The sequence below is a fragment of the Bubalus kerabau genome, chromosome 16 (assembly GCF_029407905.1).
Source record: "Bubalus kerabau isolate K-KA32 ecotype Philippines breed swamp buffalo chromosome 16, PCC_UOA_SB_1v2, whole genome shotgun sequence".
Classification (NCBI taxonomy): Eukaryota; Metazoa; Chordata; class Mammalia; order Artiodactyla; family Bovidae; genus Bubalus; species Bubalus kerabau.
In genome coordinates, this window is record NC_073639.1 from 72,722,823 (window position 1) to 72,737,605 (window position 14,783).

The 14,783-nt window shown below is 46.2% G+C and overlaps 1 protein-coding gene and 1 long non-coding RNA gene across 6 annotated transcripts in view; one reads left to right on the forward strand and one right to left on the reverse strand.

Annotated features, from left to right (window-relative positions):
* Nucleotides 1-3,278: 3,278 nt before the first annotated feature.
* LOC129629931 (uncharacterized) lies at nt 3,279-6,367 on the reverse strand. The gene is made up of 2 exons (XR_008703393.1): nt 5,965-6,367; nt 3,279-3,798 (listed from the first exon to the last, which is right to left on the reverse strand). It is a non-coding gene; the product is annotated as an uncharacterized LOC129629931 (long non-coding RNA).
* Nucleotides 6,368-6,600: 233 nt separating this feature from the next.
* The window catches only part of NF2 (NF2, moesin-ezrin-radixin like (MERLIN) tumor suppressor), a 73,339-nt gene continuing 65,156 nt past the window's right edge, over nt 6,601-14,783 (forward strand). For all 5 annotated transcript variants that reach the window (XM_055549440.1, XM_055549442.1, XM_055549439.1 and 2 more), the window contains exon 1: nt 6,601-7,195. In XM_055549440.1, the coding sequence (XP_055405415.1) occupies nt 7,082-7,195 (114 nt within the window). In that variant the 5' untranslated portion in view covers nt 6,601-7,081. The remainder of the gene's footprint in view (nt 7,196-14,783) is intronic.

The window sequence follows — 14,783 nt, forward strand, 5'->3', positions numbered from 1 at the left end:
CTTACAAGGATGTCAATACCAACATGTAAGATTCTTGGGAGGAATCTTCCCTGGTGGTCCAGTGGTTAAGAATCAATCTGTCTTGCAATGCAGGGGATATGGAGAGGTTTGATCCCTTCCTGGTACGGGAAGATCCCACAGGCTGAGGAGCAACTAAGCCCGTGCACTACAACTACTGAACCCCGTGTGCTCTAGGGCCTGCATGCCAACAAGCCAAGCCACTGAAGTGAGAAACCCGCGCTCTGCTACTAGAGGGCAGCACCCGCTCACCACAAGCAGAGAAAGCCCACACGTAGCAATGAAGACCCAGGACATCCAGAAATTAATTTAAAGAAAAAAAAGATTCTTGACAGCTGGGTCCTATAGTTAGGTTGTGCACTGGGCCCAGCTTAATTACTGGGATTGGACTCAGACGTCCACGCCATCTTCTATGAGCACATTTCCCCAGCATCACTGTTTTTTCCGTCCTAGGGTCTCTCCCTCCCCTACCTCTCCAAGGTCCCCACCCGCCCACCGGAGTCTGTGACATCTCTTTCTCCTGAACCTGTTCATCCTCCCCTCTTGGCAGGGAGCTGACCCATTTTTTCTCCCTCCCTCCCTCCTTTCCCAAAGCCGCCCTCATGGAATCTGCCTTCATAACTCGTTGCCAAGCCCTGCTGCCCAGTCTGTGAAATGAAAAGACAGGAACCGGGGACAAAGACAGATGGAGCAAAAAGGAGCAGGCAGGTTCATAAGTGTAAAATATGGACAAACCTGCCATCGTCTGTTCCCTGGGACAAATGGATCATCACGGAGCGGGCTGCAGAAGAGCAGAGAGACAGAGCAGCCCGCTCTGGCAGTGTCGCCAGCTCCTTACTGATGGGCTTTCATGCCCGGGCCCGACTGCTCTCTGAGAATTGCATCCTCCAGCCATGAGACCCCCAAACGGGAGCGACAGGACAAGAACGCTTTTATGTCTCAGCTCGGGCGTGAGCCACACTGCCAAGTCCCAGCCTTTCTGCAGGATAAGTCATATGCAGACATGAATTGTGGGACTTTGACATAGTGCCACATAAAAACACGATCAAAGTGCCATTTCATGTATACATATTGGAAATCATACAAAGGCCAGAGAAAGAAAACATTTTCACTTGTTAAATACCAAACCATTTCAAGGCGGTTAGCGTGGAATGAATGATAAACTGCGTTCACTCTGCTGCCACCGGGCAGCGCTGAGAAACAACCACATTCTGTGTCAATTGGGAGCAAAGCACACCGCTGTTAGTGTGCTTTGGACTCCAGCGCCTGCTTTTTGTGCACTGAGCTGTTATTTTGCCGTTCACTGTCATTATAAACCCACTTTAAAAAGCTATAAAAATGTCATTTGACAACATCACTCACAAAGTAGGTACGCCAATGCTGAAAATCACGCCCCCAAATCAATAGTTTGGAGCAGCTATTGGATGTAATAACACAGCACAGAGAAGACTGAACCAGCTCTGTGACAGGTGCTGCTGTAAATGTAGGACAGTGGCCACAGGTAGAGATAATGCTGCAAAGATACAAAGCAAAAATGTGGGGGACTTCCCTGGTGGTCCAGTGGCTAAGACTCTGAGCTCCCAATGCAGGGGCCCCGTGCTCAATCCCTGGTCAGGGAACTGGATGCTACACGCCACAACTAAGAATTCACAAGCTGAAACTAAAGATCCCACGTGCCACAGCTAAGACCTGGTGCAGCCAAATAAACAATAAATTTTTTTATAAAAGCAAAAATATGGTAAGATGGGCTGTTGATTCACGAGCTGTATGTGCGCGTGTTTTATTGCCTCCTTCACATTCATTATACAGGGAAACATGAGTTTTTGAATACAACATTTTGAATCATGTGAAGCTTATAGAAGGCATCCTTCCTGAAAAATGTGACTTCTCTGGACCTCCCCAGATATCCTGGCATATATACAGCTCCTGGAGCCCACCCCTAGAAGGGAAATGTTATGGGTTGAATTGTGTCCTGTGAAATAACAGAAAATCTTTAGTCTCTGCCTCCAGTTCCCAGCACTGAGCTCCTAAAGCTCCTGTAATTTTCTAAGTGATAAAAGCACCAGGAGCCCTTCCTGTTCAGATATTTGGTCTTGGACCCTGGTTTCTGATACAGAGCCTCTAAATCACTGGGAACTGCCTGGGTGATGGGAACATCCTTTGCTCTAATGAGGTAATGCTTTGTGGGCTCCTGCATGGGGTGCTTGCTGTCATTTAGTCGCTAAGTCATGTCTGACTCTTTGCAACCCCATGGACTGCAGCCCACTAGTCTCCTCTGTCCATGGGATTTTCCAGGCAAGAACACTGGAGTGGGTTGTCATTTCCTTCTCCAGGGTATCTTCCTCACCCAGGAATTGAACCTGGGTCTCCTGCATTGCAGGCAGATTCTTTACCACTGACCACCAGGGAAGCCCCCTGAACGGGGGCTAGACTAGAAAGATTAAGCCATTGTTAGAAGTATGCAGCTTTTAGCTTTTCCAGCCCACATCCTCCTGGAAGGGGAAGAAAGCTGGAAACTGAGCTGATAATGGATCATGCCTACATGAGGAAGCCTCCATAAAAATCCCAAAAGTATGGGTGGGGTTTAGGGGGCTTCCAGGCTGGTGAACACATTCACATGCATAAGTATGAATAAGCATAAGCATGAATTTTAGGCAGTTGCTTTTCAGCGCCTGCTGTAGACAGGACCCCTTGTAACCTGCAGCACGCTGTCCTTGGAAGTCTATGGGCCCAGGCTAAAAACCTGGGTTTGGGATCCAGGTGGTTTCTCTGTTTGGTTGTGTAGTCTTTGGCCAATCACTCAGCTTTGGGTCCCTCTGTTTTCTTAACAGTCAAATGGGCATAATAACCTACATAATCATGAGAATTAAATCAAATGCATGCATACGAAAATGAACCCCAGTTAAAGTTCCACTTATGTGTGCTGTGAGGCTTTGCTATTTGCAATCCCATTTCCTATTCTCCTCATTAAAAAATAAAAAATTATTTATTTATTTGGCTATGTTGGGTCTTAGCTGATGTAGGCTCCAGGGCACACAGGCTCAATAGTTGTGGCGTGTGGGCTCAGTTGCCCGTGGCCTGTGGGATCTTAGTTGCCCAGCCAGGGGTTGAACCCACTTCCCCTGCATTGCAAGGCAGATTCTTAACCACTGAACCACTGGTAAGTCCCCTTATTCTCCCCATTTTAAGTGTGGATAAAATGGAGGTCCAGAAATGGTAAAGACCTTTTCAAGGTTACACAGCACGTTAGACACAGAGGGCACTCAATAAATATTAATTTGCATTTAAGAGAGGCTTTTAAACATGTCATATTATTATGCCCATTTTTACAGATGAGGTAACTGAGGCTCAGAGAAACTAAATTATGCCCAAGGTCAAGGTAAGGTAGAAATTCCTACTCAGGTCGGCTTGCTTCCAACACTGCAGGTGACAGCCTGGGCAAATTCAAGGATCTTCAACCCCAGGCCCAAAATGAAGAGAGAGAGCACCACTGAGCTCTCTACAAGGGTCCTGAGGCCTTGTAGGCTCTCACTCACCCTTATTCAGGTGGGAGCTGTTATCTGCAGATGCTTTCATCCAGGCTCAGTGCTTCAGGGAGGCACGTTGGAATATCCCAGCTATGACCTCAGAAGTCTTAGGTCCCAGGTTGCACAACCTTGACCTTCCCATATAGGGGACAGTCAGCACCTCCTGGTTGTCACAGCCAAAAAAAAAAATCTCCAGACACTGCCAAATGCCCTCTTGGAGGGAAAAGATGTCACTTGGAACACCACTGATCTTCTGAAAGAATGAAGGAACAAAATGTAAGTCAGGTGAGATCTGGATTAAAACAGTCCTATATGCACATTGCAAATCTACCAATCATGCTTTGGGGTAAATTACTTCATTTCACCCTTATCCAGTTTCCCTACATATAAACAAGGGATATATACCTACCAAGCTGGGTTTTGATAAAGATCAGAAGTAAAGAATTCATAGCACTTTGCAAAGTACCTTATGTAAGCACTTAAATATATGCCAGCTATTAACATTGTTCCCATAGTTTGAGACTGTATTTCCTCATGTCCGTCCCTTATTCATCCAACAGATATTTAGTAACTGGTGTCTGTATGTCAGGTCTTTCTTAGTGAGCCCTACCTAAGTTTTTCCTTCTCAAAACCTTATCTGCTACCTGCTATTACCGTCTCTATTTATTCTTTGTGAACAGCACTTTTAATGCCAGCATAATATTCTACCACATCTATTTTGACTCATGGCCCTGGCCTTCCTTCTGAGGTCCAGACCCACACATCTGCCTGGAGGTCCCCCAGGAATCTCAATGGTATGTTTGGCCAATTAGCCCAGCGCTTAGCTCCTAGTACGCCTTCCATAAAAATAAGCTATTACTGGCCATTACTGTCATCTTTAGTCCCTGCTCTCTGATCTACCTCCTCATGCTACTTCTCAGTGGGTTCCCAAAGTCACTTATTTTCTGCCAGCAATCTTGGCCCTGGGTTAAAGCCCTGATTAGTCGTCCCTATGGGGAGCCTATAGGAGAATCCAGCCTGGTTTTCCCACCTACAGGGATGAACCAAAGCAATGAAAATAAAGACACTCCCACGCTAAGCCCACAGTGCCCTAAACAATCAGTTTGGTGGGGAAATTTGCTAGCAGTTGGCAGGACATAAAGTTCCCCCAAAGCAGCCTGGCAGCCTTGCCGGGTGTGCCAGCCAATGATTCCTGTGGCCTGGCGGGTGCTTCACAGGCACCACAGGGGCCCACAGGGAAGAGCAAAGTTATGCTATTAGTATAGTTAGAGCAACAGCCTTCGCTAAGTGCTCTAGAACTGTAGTTCACCATCTCAGGGCTGAAACAGGCAATTTATAAGCCACCAATGGTTTTTCCAGGAGTCATGCACAGATGTCAGAGTTGGACCATAAAGAAAGCTGAGTGCCGAAGAATTGATGCTTTAGAGCTGTGGTGCTGGAGAAGACTCTTGAGAGTCAGTCCCTTGGACAGCAAGGAGATCAAACCAGTCAATCCTAAAAGAAATTGACCCTGAATAGTCATTGGGGAAACTGATGCTGAAGCACCAATACTTTGGCCATCTGATGCGAACAGCCAACTCATTGGAAAAGACCCCGATGCTGGGAAAGGTTGAGGGCAGGAGGAGGAGGCAGCAGAGGATGAGATGGATGGCATCACTGACTCAAGGGATGTGAATCTGAGCAAATTCTAGGACATGGTGAAGGACAGGGAAGCCTGGTGTGCTGCAGTCCATGGGGTCGCAGAGTTGGATACGACTTAGCGCCTGAACAACCAGGGGAGGAGAGCAGAGTAAAAGACCAGCAGCCTCTGGTGGGACAGGCTTGGGTTGGAGTCCCAGCTTTGCCTCTCACTATGTGTATAATAGCCAGCAAGTAACTCTGTCATGCTGACTTTCTGTTTCTTCACCTGTAGGAGGGGGTGATGCTAACGGCTAACATTTGTGGAATGTGTTTCGTTCAGCCATTCAGGTATTCAACCATTAAGTCTCATTTAAAATTGAACATTGTTTTAAATAAAGAAAACTATATTCCCCCATCTCTCTCTCTCTCTCACACACACACACACATCCATATAACTCTTGATGACAGTAAAACATATGTTTATGGTCCCAAACTGGGAATCACAGAGTAAAAAGTGAAAAATGCTTTCTTCTTTCCTTTTGTTTGGCTACGCCCCAGCAGCCTGCAGGATATTAGTTCCCTGACCAGGTACTGAACTCCCACAGTGAAAGCCCATAATCCTAACCACTAGACTGCCAAGGAATTCCCCCAGAATACTTTCATGGGGCGGGGGTGGAGGGGGTGGGGAAAGTATCTACAAAAAGAGCAATTTCATAGGATTCGACCTAAAATGACCAGCCACGTCCTAAAGCTTTATACGCCTCAACAATCCCGTGGGGTAGGTACAATTATTACCCACCTCCCTCCTTGGGATCTCAAAGACTCCGACACGACTTAGCGACTGAAGAACAACAATAACCCTCGGTAATAATTAAAATTTCTCCCTAAAAAGAAGCAGAAGGATTCCGGTGGAGGGCGATAAGTGCTGGCTACCTAAACGGCCTCCACAAGTGATTGAGTTTGAGAAACACAGAGGTCAGCACACGTAACTAATTTTAGGTGTTCAACAGGCTTATCCACCCGGTGTCCGAAACACGATCCCCTGGGGCGCCACACCTGGCGCCGACTTGGTCCGAAGGGCAGTCCCTCACGGGAACAGGGGGTGAGCGCCTCCCGCGCCCGGGTACCAGCCTCTACGTGTTTCCCCGGGAAAGGGTCGGCGGGGCTCAGACACCTCAACCAGTCTTGCTAGAGTAGGCGTACCCCTTAGAAAACAAAAGCGTTCGGAGTGACTGCCACCGCAGCCACTCAACGGCGAGCCAAGGCCCGCGCCTCCAGTTTAGATCTGAACTTCCGATTGGTGAAGTGATGCTGAAGAGGGTGGGACACAGCGGGAAAGTCCCGTCTCCTTCGGAGCGCTCAGCCAACCGCGGTATCCGGCGGCAGCAACCGGGTTTGGTTGCGTCGTGTGTAGTGATCTTGGGGGCCGGAGGGCGGGGCGGGGAGCAGGCCGAGGGCTGCGGGGAGGGGACGCTTCCCGCGGGCGCGCGGAGCGAGGACGGTGACAGCCACGCGCGCACGTGCGCGCCCGGCTGCAGCGCGGCCCTGAGACCTCCGTCGGCCGCTGAGAGGCGCGCGGGCTCTGGGAAGCCGCCGTCTAGGGGCCCCGTCCGCGGGCGTTCCCAGCGTCCCCGGCCCGAGTCCCGGAGAGCCGGGCCGTGCCCTCCCCGTCGGTCCTCGGTCGCGATCCTTGCCCGGGGCCGTCAGAGTCCGCCTCCGGGACTCCCCTTTCCGTTCCTGGGCAGGGTCCTCGCGGCCCATGCTGGCCGCTGGGGGCCCGCGCCGCTCAGACAGCTCTCGGGCCGGCCGGCCGGCCACCATGGTGGCCCTGAGGCCTGTGCGCCTCCTCCAGGGAGGCTAAAAGGTCCCGAGTGCAGGCTTCGGGGCGCGAGGGTCCTGCGCCTAAGCCCCGCGCCATGGCCGGGGCCATCGCTTCCCGAATGAGCTTCAGCTCGCTCAAGAGGAAGCAGCCTAAGACATTCACCGTGCGGATCGTCACCATGGACGCGGAGATGGAGTTCAATTGCGAGGTAAGTCTCCTGCAGCCCCGACGGGCTGCGGCGAAGGCGAGCCCTTTGGGATCCGGCCCTGGTTTGGGTCCGGCACCGACCCGGGCGCCCTTGCCGCGGTGACAGTCAAGGTGGAAGCTTCGGGATTCTGTTTATATCATCTCTGGGCAAAGATAGAGTCGGCCAGATCCGGAAGGGGCCATCTAGGCCCAAATCCTCACGTTAAAGATAATTACTGCTTTTTTTCAATGGGGCTTTCGGGTTTGGAAGCACTTCCTGAAGGTTTTCATTCATTGTTACAGCATAAGTCTAAAGCATCCGTGGTAGCGAATTCTAGTTCTCAGTGTCACGCTTAAGCTCCGGCTCTTTAGAGTTTCAACTTTATAAGATGATATAATAAATCATAGGTGTTAAAAGTTGCATCTCGTTGGGAAAGTCTATATTGTTTCCCTTTTTCACAGCCTAACTTTTCTAGAGAAAATTCTTTGAGGAAAGTGATGGTATCTTAAACTTTCCATACAGTTTCTGTCCTGTAATAGGTATCATTTATTGAATACTTAAGTATCTGACATTCATTCACTTAATTCTCCAAACAACTCAGATTAACCCCTCTGGAAATTGTCCTAAGGGCAAGCATCAGGTGAAAAAACATCTACTCAAGAAAATCTATGAAAATTCGGTAAGAAAGGCAAGAGTTTGGTATTTGTTTTTGTTTTGGCCGCGAGGCATGCCTTATCTTAGTTCCCCAACCGGGAATCCACGCCCCCTGCAGTAAAAGAGCAGAGTCTTAACCATTGGGCCACAGGGAAAGTCCCAGGAGTTTGCGGTATTAATATATGAACCAAGACCACTGCCACCTTCCTGCTTTCAGCTCTGGACGGCTGCAACCCAGGACACTGAGCTCCCTCCCCTCCCTAGCTCCCAGTCGGACAGCTTTCTTCCGAGAAGGAGCATTACTTTAGGGCTTCTCCTGCCCAAGGCTGCTTGATACTGAGGCTCAGTCCTGTGTACTCTGGGTGTTGCTTACCAAGAATACTGGATTCCCAGTGTAGTATCCCCATCTTCAGTTTGTGAGATGGGTGGTACCAACCCAGAGAGACAAACTGAGACGACTTCAAACTGACACCCCCCGCCCGCCCCCCACACCCCACCCCACCCCCACCCCAACTTCTATCTAGAGCTCAGAGATTTTGCCTGGAGGGAGAAGCAGGCTTTAAAACCCTTAGCTTCTAATCTCTTCCCAAAATCATCGACTTCATTTGCAGTAGTGAAAATCAGGTCTGACTCTGCGACCCCATGGACTGTAGCCTACCAGGCTCCTCCGTCCATGGGATTTTCCAGGCAATAATACTGGAGTGGGGTGCCATCTCCTTCTCCAGGGGATCTTCCCAACCCAGGGATCGAACCCAGGTCTCCTGCATTGCAGACAGATGCTTTATCCTCTGAGCCATCAGGGAAGTCCTATTTGCAGTAGAGACTGGAGAAATTTACGCCTAAGGGTGCTCTCCAGAACTGTGAAGGTTTTGGTGAAAGGCAATTGGAAGGAGATCTGTGGATTTAATGAAGATACTACTGTAGGCAGCTAGTTTGCAGGAGAGTAAGACAGCTGGAAAGAGCCCTCCTCATCAGGAAAAAAAAAATATCTCAGAAATGGTTCTTTCAGAAGAGCCACCTTTTGATTGGATTACTTTGTAGAACAAGTTATGCTCTAGGGTATTGTTGGAAATAATAGAGCAATATATCACAATAGTGGAGTGTAACAGTTGGGTGCTTCCCTGGTGACTCAGATGGTAAAGAATCTGCTTGCAGTGAGGGAGACCTGGATTTGATCCCAGGATTGGGAAGATATCCTGGAGAAGGGAATGGATACCCAGTCCAGTATTCTTGCCTGGAGAATCTCATGAACAGAGAACCCTGGCGGTCCTAGGGGTCATAAGGAGTTGGACATCCACTAACACTTTCACTTTCAACAGTTTGGTGTGATCAGGGAAAGAGAGGAAGAGTGTCCTACTAAGACCATTGTTATTATGGGTGACTTTCAGTTCAGTTCAGTTCAGTTTATTCGCTCAGTCGTGTCCGTCTCTTTGTGACCCTATGAATCTCAGCATGCCAGGCCTCCCTGTCCATCACCAGCTCCCGGAGTTCACTCAGACTCACGTCCATCGAGTCAGTGATGCCATCCAGCCATCTCATCCTCTGTCGTCCCCTTCTCCTCCTGCCCCCAAACCCTCCAGCATCAGAGTCTTTTCCAATGAGTCAACTCTTTGCATGAGGTGGCCAAAGTACTGGAGTTTCAGCTTCAGAATCATTCCCTCCAAAGAAATCCCAGGGCTGATCTCCTTCAGATTGTACTGGTTGGATCTCCTTGCAGTCCAAGGGACTCTCAAGAGTCTTCTCCAACACCACAGTTCATAAGCATCAATTCTTTGGTGCTCAGCCTTCTTCACAGTCCAACTCTCACATCCATACATGACCACAGGAAAAACTATAGCCTTGACTAGACGGACCTTTGTTGGCAAAGTAATGTCTCTGCTTTTGAATATGCTATCTAGGTTGGTCATAACTTTCCTTCCAAGGAGTAAGCGTCTTTTAATTTCATGGCTGCAGTCACCATCTGCAGTGATTTTGGAGCCCAGAAAAATAAAGTCTGACACTGTTTCCACTGTTTCCCCATCTATTTCCCATGAAGTGGTGGGACTGGATGCCATGATCTTCGTTTTCTGAATGTTGAGCTTTAAGCCAACTTTTTCACTCTCCTCTTTCACTTTCATCAAGAGGCTTTTGAGTTCCTCTTCACTTTCTGCCATAAGGGTGGTGTCATCTGCATATCTGAGGTTATTGATATGTCTCCTGGCAATCTTGATTCCAGCTAGTGCTTCTTCCAATCCAGCGTTTCTCATGATGTACTCTGCATATAAGTTAAATAAGCAGGGTGACAATATACAGCCTTGACGTACTCCCTTTCCTATCTGGAACCAGTCTGTTGTTCCATGTCCAGTTCTAACTGTTGATTCCTGACCTGCATATAGGTTTCTCAAGAGGCAGGTCAGCTGGTCTGGTATTCCCATCTCTTTCAGAATTGTCCACAGTTTATTGTGATCCACACAGTCAAAGGCTTTGGCATAGTCAATAAAGCAGAAATAGATGTTTTTCTGGAACTCTCTTGTTTTTTCCATGATCCAGCAGATGTTGGCAATTTGATCTCTGGTTCCTCTGCCTTTTCTAAAACCAGCTGGAACATCAGGAAGTTCATGGTTCACGTACTGCTGAAGCCTGGCTTGGAGAATTTTGAACATTACTTTGCTAGCGTGTGAGATGAGTGCAATTGTGCGGTAGGTTGAGCATTGCCTTTCTTTGGAATTGGAATGAAAACTGACCTTTTCCAGTCCTGTGGCCACTGCTGAGTCTTCCAAATTTGCTGGCATATTGAGTGCAGCACTTTCACAGCATCATCTTTCAGGATTTGAAATAGCTCAACTGGAATTCCATCAGCTCCACTAGCTTTGTTCGTAGTGATGCTTTCTAAGGCCCACTTGACTTCACATTCCAGGATGTCTGGCTCTAGGTCAGTGATCACACCATCGTGATTATCTGGGTCATGAAGATCTTTTTTGTACAGTTCTCCTGTGTATTCTTGCCACCTCTTCCTGATATCTTCTGCTTCTGTTAGGTCCATACCATTTCTGTCCTTTATCGAGCCCATCTTTGCATGAAATGTTACCTTGGTATCTCTGATTTTCTTGAAGAGATCTCTAGTCTTTCCCATTCTGTTGTTTTCCTCTATCTCTTTGCATTGATCACTGAGGAAGGCTTTCTTATCTCTTCTTGCTATTCTTTGCAACTCTGCATTCAGATGCTTATATCTTTCCTTTTCTCCTTTACTTTTCGCTTCTCTTCTTTTCACAGCTCTTTGTAAGGCCCCTTCAGACAGCCATTTTGCTTTTTTGCATTTCTTTTCCATGGGGATGGTCTTGATCCCTGTCTCCTGTACAAAGTCACGAACCTCCATCCATAGTTCATGAGGCACTCTATCTATCAGATCTAGTTCCTTAAATCTATTTCTCACTTCCACTGTATAATCATAAGGGATTTGATTTAGGTCATACCTGAATGGTCTAGTGGTTTTCCCTACTTTCTTCAATTTCAGTCTGAATTTGGCAATAAGTTGAACTTTAAGCCAACTTTTTCACTCTCCTCTTTCACTTTCATCAAGAGGCTTTTGAGTTCCTCTTCACTTTCTGCCATAAGGGTGGTGTCATCTGCATATCTGAGGTTATTGATATTTCTCCCAGCAATCTTGATTCCAGCTTGTGCTTCTTCCAGCCCAGTATTTCTCATGATGTACTCTGCATATACGTTAAATAAGCAGGGTGACAATATACAGCCTTGACGTACTCCTTTTCCTATTCGGAACCAGTCTGTTGTTCCATGTCCAGTTCTAACTGTTGCTTCCTGACCTGCATACAAATTTCTCAAGAGGCAGGTCAGGTGGTCTGGTATTCCCAATCTCTTTCAGAATTGTCCACAGTTTATTGTGATCCACACAGTCAAAGACTTTGGCATAATCAATAAAGCAGAAATAGATGTTTTTCTGGAACTCTCTTGCTTTTTCCATGATCCAGCAGATGTTGGCAATTTGATCTCTGGTTCCTCTGCCTTTTCTAAATCCAGCTTGAACATCAGGAAGTTCATGGTTCACGTATTGCTGAAGCCTGGCTTGGAGAATTTTGAGCATTACTTTACTAGCATGTGAGATGAGTGCAATTGTGCGGTAGTTTGAACATTGCCTTTCTTTGGGATTGGAATGAAAACTGACCTTTTCCAGTCCTGTAGCCACTGCTGAGTTTCCCAAATTTGCTGGCATATTGAGTGCAGCACTTTCACAGCATCATCTTTCAGGATTTGAAATAGCTCAACTGGAATTCCATCAGTTCCACTAGCTTTGTTCGTAGTGATGCTTTCTAAGGCCCACTTGACTTCACATTCCAGGATGTCTGGCTCTAGGTCAGTGATCACACCATCGTGATTATCTGGGTCATGAAGATCTTTTTTGTACAGTTCTTCTGTGTATTCTTGCCACCTCTTCTTAATATCTTCTGCTTCTGTTAGGTCCATACTATTCCTGTTCTTTATCGAGCCCATCTTTGCATGAAATGTTACCTTGGTAGCTCTAATTTTCTTGAAGAGATCTCTAGTCTTTCCCATTCTGTTGTTTTCATCTATTTCTTTGCATTGATCGCTGAGGAAGGCTTTCTTATCTCTCCTTGCTATTCTTTGGAACCCTGTATTCAGATGCTTATATCTTTCCTTTTCTCCTTTGCTTTTCGCTTCTCTTCTTTTCACAGCTCTTTGTAAGGCCCCTTCAGACAGCCATTTTGCTTTTTTGTATTTCTTTTCCTTGGGGATGGTCATGATCCCTGTCTCCTGTACAATGTTTCGAACCTCCGTTCATAGTTCATCAGGCACTCTGTCTATCAGATCTAGTCCCTTAAGTCTATTTCTGACTTCCACTGTATAATCATAAGGGATTTGATTTAGGTCATACCTGAATGGTCTAGTGGTTTTCCCTACTTTCTTCAATTTCAGTCTGAATTTGGCAATAAGGAGTTCATGATCTAAGCCACAGTCAGCTCCCGGTCTTGTTTTTGGTGACTTTGGGCAAACCCAAAGATATGGCTCCCTGAGGAGCAACAATATAGGCCTTAACACCATGAGAGGGAAATAGATTTCACTAGAACAGTCCAGACTGTTACTCAACAGCAAGCAAATAACAACATGCCCAGGGTGAGGGTGGAGAACCACTCCCTAGAGTTGCTATAAATATGTTCACAGAACTAAAGGAAAACATGATTAAAGGTAAAATGATACTTTTGCATCAACTAGAGAATATTAATAGATTGTTGTTCTTGTTTAGTGGCTCATTTGTGACTGACTCTTTTTGCGACTCCGTGGACTGTAGCCCACCAGGCTCCTCTGTCCATGGGATTTCCCAGGCAAGAATACTGGAGTGGGTTGCCATTTCCTTCTCCAGGGGATCTTCCCGGCCCAGGGATTTCAAACCCAGGTCTCCTGCATTGCAGGCAGATTCTTTACCACTGAGCCACCAGGGAAGCCCAATAAGAGAGATAGGAATTATGAAAAGAGCCAAATTAAAATTCTGGAGTTGGGAAATATAATGACTGAAATAAATTAATTAGAGGGGCTCAAAGTACATTCCAACTGGCAGAGGAAATAATTAGTATACTTGAAGATTGATTGATGGAGATTATGGAAGCTGAAGAGTAAAGAGAAAAAGAACGAAGAAAAATGTCCTGAGCCTCAGAGAAACGTGAGGATCATTCAGTGCATCAACATATATGTAATGCAACTACCAGAAGGAGAGGAGTGAGAAAAAATATCCCCCCCAAATTGGCCGAAACTTCCTAAATTAATTGAAAAAGAATAACCAGTATTTTCAGGAAGCTCAGTTACTTCCAAGGACAAACACAGAGATTCACAGACACATCATGGTAAAAATGCTGAAAGTTAGACAAGGAGAAAATCCTGAAAGCAGCAAGAGAAAAACGACGTGGCAATTTTAAGGGAACCCAGTAAGATTAAGAGCTGACTTCTCAGCAGAAGCTAGGGAGGGCAGAGGTGGTGGTATAACGTTCCAAGCACTCAAAGAAAAAAGCTTGTAAACTAGGAATTCTATATCCAACATAGCTGGCTATAAATGAAATGGACCTTTCAAAAATAAAGTTAAAATAAAGACTTTTCCAGATAAACAAAACCAGAATTTGTTGTTTTGAGACCCACCTTACAAGAAATATTAAAGGAAGTTTTTCAGGATGAAAGCAAGTGACCCCAGATAGTAATTCAAATCCAAATGAAAGAAATCAAGGAACACCCCTAAAGGTAATTAAAGAATTATAAAAGACAGTATAAATATATTTTTCTCCCTTCTACTTTTAAGTGACATAAGATGCAATCGTATAAAGTAATGTTGTATATGATATACAATGCTATTTGTATATAATGTACTGTTGGACCTATAACATAGAAATGCATGGCACAACAAGAGCCCACGTGCTGCAAGTAAGACCCAATGTAGCCAAATAAATTAATTAATTGAAAAATAAAGTAAAAATGATATGGGAAGTCTGCATTTGAAAAATTAAATGTAATTCTGTATGTCTGCAATGAACAATCTGAAAATGAAATTGAGAAATGGTATTTATAATAGCATCAAAAAGTATGAAATAGGGACTCCCTGGTGGCCAGTGGCTAAGACAGCACGCTCCCAGCGTAGGAGCCCGGGCTCGATCCATGCTCAGGGAACTAGATCCCACGTGCCACAGCAAAGACTAGGTACAGCCAAAGAAATAAATGTATATTTTTAAGTATAAAATATTTAGGAATAAATATAACAAAAGAAGTGTAAAACTGATACTCTGGGACTTCCCTGGTGGTCCAGTGATTAAGACTTCCAGCTTCCACTGCAGGGGACACAGGTTTGATCCCTGGTTGGGGAACTAAGCTCCTGCGTGCCATGCTGAGCAGCGTGGTGGGGGAAGAAAAAAAAAAAGCGCCTTTCTTGAAATGAAAAATAATGGATATGGCTTTTTTC